At 34.5% G+C, this 7,721-nt stretch overlaps 1 protein-coding gene across 3 annotated transcripts in view; it reads right to left on the bottom strand.

Annotated features, from left to right (window-relative positions):
• The window catches only part of LOC108693726 (SLIT-ROBO Rho GTPase-activating protein 1-like), a 79,911-nt gene that overhangs the window by 46,148 nt on the left and 26,042 nt on the right, over positions 1–7,721 (bottom strand). The window contains exon 1 of one of the 3 annotated variants that reach the window (XM_018202829.1): positions 5,755–6,001. The exons of 1 other annotated variant lie outside the window; for it this stretch is intronic. In XM_018202829.1, coding sequence (XP_018058318.1) covers positions 5,755–5,830 — 76 coding nt within the window. In that variant the 5' untranslated portion in view covers positions 5,831–6,001. Of the gene's footprint in view, positions 1–2,467; positions 2,493–5,754; positions 6,002–7,721 lie in introns of those variants that run through there. One more of the 3 variants, XM_018202832.1, reaches the window with a different exon arrangement.

A 7,721-nucleotide genomic window follows, 5' to 3' on the forward strand; every position in this document is an offset into this window, starting at 1 on the left:
AGCATTAAAAATCTGACTTCGATCGTTATGAGCCTTTAATTTCTACTTCCTATTGGTTGATTTAATTAGATGAGATCGTTCTTTGACTCACACATTCATCACACGATATCCCCTCGTCTCTCCCTCTTCTTTCATATTCTCTCTCTCTCTCTCTCTCCCCCTCCCTCCCTCCCTCCCTCCCCCCTCCTCTAGTAAAATTGAAAATTAATTAGCGAAATAATTTCTCTCGCTCTAAAACTGAAATTCTTCTAATCGGCGCCGCATTTAAGCGATTGAGCCAAAGCGTGTATTCCTGCCATGCGCGACCAAAGATCGCAAACGAATTCGATTTGTCGCGCCGCCAATGTCGCTTTCATACTCGGCACAATTGCACACGAAACAATTAATGGGAATGCTCGGGGAAAAAAGGTTATGTGTATGCCCGTAAGAAATAGTCGACTGACGAATAGTGTCGAAATTCTGTAACATAAAATTCTACGGCGCAAAATCTTCCGTTTCTGACATCGTGCACAAGCTCCTTAAAATATGTCCCATGATTGACATAATTCTCAACAACGCGCTTTAAAAAGCGCTTTCGGGGACTCGGAAAAGTTTTCCATTTTTACCATATGTTTTACTATATTTATTTTACTATATTTTACACATACATTAGATTAAATTTGTCTCATTCTCTCTTTTTTAAAGTTTATCTATATTATATTTAACATTCATCAATTAAAAAATATTTATATTAAGAAATTGATTAATAATGTACGAGTCAGGAGTATTATAACCAAGAAAAGCATAAAAAATAAAAAAAAAAATTAAAACTACTTATACAAGTAAAACGAATTATTTGCACAAGTGTTCGTGAGCAGAAAAAGAGAAACATCGACCAAATAATTGCTTTTATTCGGCGATATTGAAAATGACGATTATTTAAATTTTAACTCTTAACTAGGAAAACGATGAACGATCACGTTGATTACGGACGAAATCTTGGCTTTTGTGTTGATGATTTCGCATCGTGAAATATTTTTGTTAACAACCTTCGCGCTCGGGCCAATCGAAAATCAACACTGAGAATTACCGCAAATGTATATATACGAGATGTCTCAAAGTTATCTCATTTCTTTTAAGTTGATCGTGCGCCCCTAGACAAAGGGCGAGGTGGGATGGAACTCGCTTTGCGTAGAAAATCCAACGTCCCTTAGTAGAGAGGATAGTTCTTAGTATTGAATATAGCAGAAATAAGACGTTATTTCTTAAACTTGTTTAGTTAATAACTTTTTTATGTCTCTTTTTGTGTTATGAGAAGTATAACGTGAACAATGTAGACGGATGGATTGTTAAAGAACACTTTATTATTTAATAAATGACAACGGTGGCGTATGTCTCTGCTAACTTATCATAGAACAAGCACGGATCAACAAACTGAACACGGGCTTTACGAAAGCTCGCTCGTGATTGGTCAGGATATAAAGTGCGTTTGTACATAAATGCGTTCATATAAACTTTTTAACGAATAACGAGCGACAGCTAAAATCTCTTGGAGATCATTCAGGATCATGACTTTTACAACGTATATCAAGATTAAGATCATCGAAGTGGAATTCAGCCTGATTTATCTTCTATTCAAATAAATTCTTCTAAAGCAGCGCCAATGTTTACTTTTTTAATTTTTTGTGATAACACTTGAATGGACAAGGTAACGCAATTTTGAATCACGTTTTGAAGGAGAATTAAATAACTATTACTTTGGTTAGAAGATAAAATATCTTTGAATAAATTGCGATAAAAATTTTATATAAAAAGAATTAAAAAAAGTTAAAATAGTAGTTGGATTATATCTTTTATTTAATTTAGTATAGTTAGAATAGGATTTAACTTGGCATTAGTTATCAAATCTTTTATACGAATGTGCGCTAGGGGCGCACGATCAACTTAAAAGAAATGAGATAACTTTGAGACATATCATTAGACTTAAGAAACAAAAACAGTACCACTTATGTTAGGTTTTACTTTCTAATTTAATAAAATTTCACTTGGTTAATGAAGACTATATCATTTAGATTCTAATCTTTAATGTGGTACAATAGTTTTTTTTCGAGAAGTAATAACTTTTAGCAGAGAATTAAAGCTGCTATTACTTTGGTTGGAATATAAGAGGACCTTCAATACAAATATCTTTGAAAAAGAAATAATACTACTGCTTGAGTTGGAATAATAAAAAGATACGTAACGTATCATCTAGATTCTATTCTAGAAACACGTATTGTATTCTTAGCGTCTCCTTTATCTTTTTTAAAAAAGTAACAACATGAGTTTCAAATTTATTATCGTGACAGTGATATTAATGTAACATTAATATCAACACGGTAAAAATTATAAGCAATCGTATTAAATCCACACCAATATTTTTTAAGAGTACAGAAATGTTTTAAGACACAAAAATTAGCGCAGAAACTAATTGCTCTAACGTACTTACTTTACTGCTATACATGATGCTACTGGATGAAATCGAATGAGAAGTTTGACGGCGCAGTAAGATGAGCAAATTTCACATGCGTCACCACTACGTGTTCGCATCTATTCGCGTCTATTTATATATCGCGCGAACAGGTACACACACATCAACGATTTGCCCGATAGCAAACATCGGGCATCGGCATCGGCATCGTACATCATCGAATGCACCTGGCGGCGCGACGTTACGGTAATGCACGCATGCATAAGCACCGCTGCAGATATCTCTCGCAGCAAATTGCACGGACTCTCTCTCTCTCTCTCTCTCTCTCTCTCTCTCTCTCTCTCTCTCCCTCTCCTCCCCCCTCCCTCACTCAAACCTGTTCAAATTATTTCTCTCATATGTCGATCAAGTATTTTTTGACCTTATTAATTAATTCAAATTCATTTAATTTCATGCATTTAAATAAATCTAATATGAAAAAAATTTTATTATTGCTCTTGTTTATTTATTCTTTTATTATTCGATGAAATTTTTAAAGATTCTAAAATATATAAGTTGACTTATTGCAATCATGCACTGATTCGAATATTTGAAAGATAATGCAAAAGATTATCGCAAAGATTTAAGATAATCGTTTATTTTTATCTCTTTCAAGTCGAGGACACACATCATCTATATACACAAAAATATACACATTATCTATATACACAAAAATCCTAACAAATTTTTACAAAGAGAGAGAACAAAAAGGAAAATAGAGGGAAATCAAATTAAGATTATATTATTGAATTTAAATGATAATTTATAAATCCATTTTCGTTTTTTAAAGATGTTTTAAAATCCGTTTAGAAAAGAGATTTAATTTTGTATTAAAAAGTGACTCACGATGACTCTTGCAGTCTTGATAAAATAGTGTAATAATTTTTGTACTTCTTCGGTCTTTTCTGAAAATTAAGAGATAGAAGCGCCAGTAATAATCCTTTATACAAGCGTATGTATAGTTAATGTATGTGTCGCATCGTTGCACACGACCGTGGAGGAAACGCGACGCAACCCGCACACACGCACCTTCCTCCTCCTCGTCGACGTGTCAATTTAACGGCTTCCTGTTTTGGCGTCGAGTTTCGTTGTGCACGCACGTTTATCGACCGAAATGTTCCGCGTCTCTTTTGTACCGTATGCGTGCACCGTTAAAAAACGTTGCAGCAGTAAATAATAAAAGAATAGTAAACAATACAACGGCTAGACACGAGCGGCTAAATACAAACATGCGGCACTGCTTCTTTTAATATGTAACACATTTTTAAGCGTAAAAAAGCAGCATTACCAATTTGTGTACCAATATGACTTTTGTCTAATTCTGTAATACGCATTGTTCATATACATATCAAGTTTCTAAGTTTATTAAGAGTCTAAAGCTAAATATCGCTCATTTGCAATGGTATAATTAAAAAACTAAGTTGGTCAAAAAATAAGTTTGAATATTTATGAATTATAAAAATTTTGTAATCTAAAAAATTTTGATATAAAACAATTAATTGTAAAGGAATAAAAATATATTCTTTTTTCAATAGTATTTTATATTTCCTTTTTTATGTTTTTGTTTCCCCATTTTTTTTTTGCAAGAAACTAAAGTGACAATTTTTTCATTAATTCGTTAATCGTTAATTGTTTTGGCAAATTAGCGATATACATACATCGGCAATTTTATTAAGAAAATCGCGACTCTAAATTTACTATAAAATCGATTGTAAAAGTACATACAGGATCGGGATAAACTCAAATAATATTAGAATCATGCTTTTGCGATGTATAGAATTTAAAAATAAAGAATTCTATCCTTGACGTGCTTCAGAACTCTCCACCAAAAGAATTAAAGTAGCATTTTGATATTGCTTCTTCGCGCACAATTGTATCTAATTATCGGATTTGAGTGTATTAAATATCGCCGATACTGAAAATAATAGGATGTTAAATGAATGCGAAATGAAAAGCTTCAAAGCGTCTTATCGAGGAACTCATGATCCATCTGTATTTTAATTTGCATCAAGTATAGTCGTCCTGCCCGTTTGAACCTTCGCGTTTCTTCAACAACAAACATGAGAAGCTGTTGGCGTTTACCGATTACTAATCGGTAATTATCGGTGACTGGACATTGTGAAACTCTTTTTATCGCGGGGCTCTACGTACCGACGTTCCCTGTACTCAAGCATATTCTTTCCCCTTTTTTTCCGCTTTGCTAGCTACTGACCACGGTAGTTATCTCGTGCGCGAGTTATCTTCTAACTTACAGCGTTTTTCTATTTTCTATGCGTCATACGCTCCCTCATGTATTACACTCACTGTCAGAAATTATAAAGCTATAACGAATGCCCGCACCCCCACTCTGTAATTTGTTGAATATCTTTTTGTAGAATCTCTCGTATTGTATAATTGTATATGACTTTACGCATAGTATAAAAGTGATTTTGTATAGCCTTCGAAAATATTAATCACTATTCCTTAAATTTATGTGTATAAGGCTCTGACATGTTCTTTATAAAAAGATTTGCAATAAAAAGTTTAATTTCTAGTGATACAAAATTCCTTCTTATAAAATAAAATTCGTTTTTTATAATTTCAAATGTAAAAAGAAAGTTCGGATTAAATAGCTAAGGGAAATACAATGGTTTAACAAAAAACACCCTAAAATAACAAAAAAATAAATAAATAAATAAATAAATATCATTTATAAATCATAGATAGCAAATGAATAAAAAGAATCAAGTAATAAGAAAGCCTCAGTCGGGATTTTGATGCTTAAATAATATTTCGCGCGATGTGAATTTATATCCAAGTCTGTAAATTGCACGTTGACATAATTTTCAGTCTTGAAACGCAATCCTAAACTGGGATAGTAAAATATTACGATAATCTGTATAATTAATTATACAGATATTAATAAACATCTTATAAAATTAAAATATACTTGAATAATGTAGATATGTATATAAAAAAATATAAAATGTAAATATTTGACACATAATGCATTTATGATCATATATCAATTATCTTATTATGTTAATATTAATTATATTTCAAATATTAAATATTTTACTAAAGAGTGCTGTAAAAATTATAAAATACATAAAATTTGGATTGCTCACTTATAGTTAATATATATATATATACTTATAGTTAATATATTAATCTTTTCTTCAAAATTTAAGTCGTATTTTCTGATTTCTGTTGCAACCTCTAGACTTCTAGAATTGAATGTGATCTGTAAGACTTATTTATATTAAGAGATTTTCGTTTTATGGTACCTGGGAAAACATCTTTGGTGTCGGGAGTATAGGGATGAATCCAACCGTTCCTCTGCTGGATGATGCATTGAAACATGATGCCGTAAATTTCGCAGACTTCTGTGAGAAAGAAATCGATTTTCCAGAGTGCGTCGACTCTCTTCCAAAGATGAGACAGTCTCTTCTTGTCACGCTAGACGGAGCGCACTTAATCTAGATTACGCATCTAGGAGATTTTTATCGTGAATCGTAGTGGCACACAAATGCGCGGCCAGTCAAATAGAAATTTCGCATTTTAATTTCGAATAATGTAGATTTCGATGGATAGTCGTTGCTCTGTCATGGATTCTGCTGTAGAAATCGCCATATCATTCAAAGGATCGTATTCGCTATGAATTCAATTTCCCGCGACAAGAAGTACTCTCTTTTATTTCGATTCCGAATTTACATGCTAAGGAAAAAAACAGGTGACTTCTTCGTTGTTCAGTCAAGATAAATTTTATATCGCCATCGATGTCCGATATCTGGCGACGTATTACGCTACGTTCCGGAAAGGGACAGTCAATTAAACGCGAAACTTGTGCGTAAGTCGTAGAGCTCTATAAACACAACTCTAAGTCGTTGAATCATACGACGCCGTTCTATTGAAGGCCACCTCCATCGCTGTCATTCTCATGACGATCCTGCCTGCACGATCCCGCAAACCTCGATGATCCAGACTCATCTTCCTCGTTTCCACTTCTTATTGTCCCTCGCGTACTTTGAACGAATCGTCGATTTCACCAGGAAAGATTATCTTGAACTCTTCCTATAATATCGATATATTTCTTTTATATCTCTTCCTCTTGTTCTCCCTTAATTTCTCTCTGTGGATTAATTCCACAAGCAATGATGAGCAAGCTTTTCCTTCCCTTTTATAAATCAATCTCCCTTCTTTGTCTCGTATTCCTGTAATTGATTTAGATATCTTCGTAATTATCAATTTTATTTTGTTCTTTAATGAATATCTTATTCTCTTTCCTTTAAAAGCTGTGACAATCCTTCGCCTATGAAAATTGGACTAATTAATGACAAAATGGCATATCTAGTTACACAATTTGATATAATGACGTTATAAATGTTGCTAGACATTTATATTTGTCTTAATTTTACACAACACTTATTTTATACGTTTTTATTCTGAGTAGATAAATATTTGTGTATATGGAACTAATTTCATTTTGCCTTCACTTCTCGGGAGAAAATCATTCGTGAACGAAGAACGTACTACGATTCCTCTCTATTTTTCTTCGTGCGAGAATATTGCTGTTATAATTTTGTTGTGGTAAAATGACGCCAGGCGCAGTTTCTCTCGCTTACGACAAGCGAAGGACACCACCTGTGCAGCCCAGAGAGATGCGCTAGGACGACGTCCTTGGGAAACGCACTTGCCACCTTGGTCTCTCTTTCTTTCCCTCTCGCCGGAAGGAAAGGCGCGAGAGAGAGAGAGAGAGAGAGAGAGAGAGAGAGAGAGAGGAGCGTACTCACAATACTCACAATTTCCCACGCTGTCACGTCGAGGTGACAGACAGACACCGATAAAGCGCGCACACACACACACATACACACACACACACACACACACACACACACACACACACACACACACACACACACACACACACGCACCACAGAAGAGATCAATCGGATAATTCTCGAAACGTCCTATGGAAACGTCGCTGCATCGGAAATTTACACACCGACGACGCACGACCACCACATTCAGAATATCGAATTGCCCCGTGCTTACGACATCTCACGACGCGGAGAGAGAGAGTTGCGATCAACATAGAGTTTTTCTGATTCTTCCAGAGCTCGCCGTGGATCAGAAACGGAGGCGCTAACAATGGTATCCGTGATCTCGCGTACCGAACGTATCCCACGCGACCAACGGCAAGAAAATCCCTAAGAGAAATAGAGGGAGAAGAAGTCCTTCTCTTTCTCTCCCC

The sequence above is a fragment of the Atta colombica genome, unplaced genomic scaffold (assembly GCF_001594045.1).
Source record: "Atta colombica isolate Treedump-2 unplaced genomic scaffold, Acol1.0 scaffold96, whole genome shotgun sequence".
Lineage (NCBI taxonomy): Eukaryota > Metazoa > Arthropoda > Insecta > Hymenoptera > Formicidae > Atta > Atta colombica.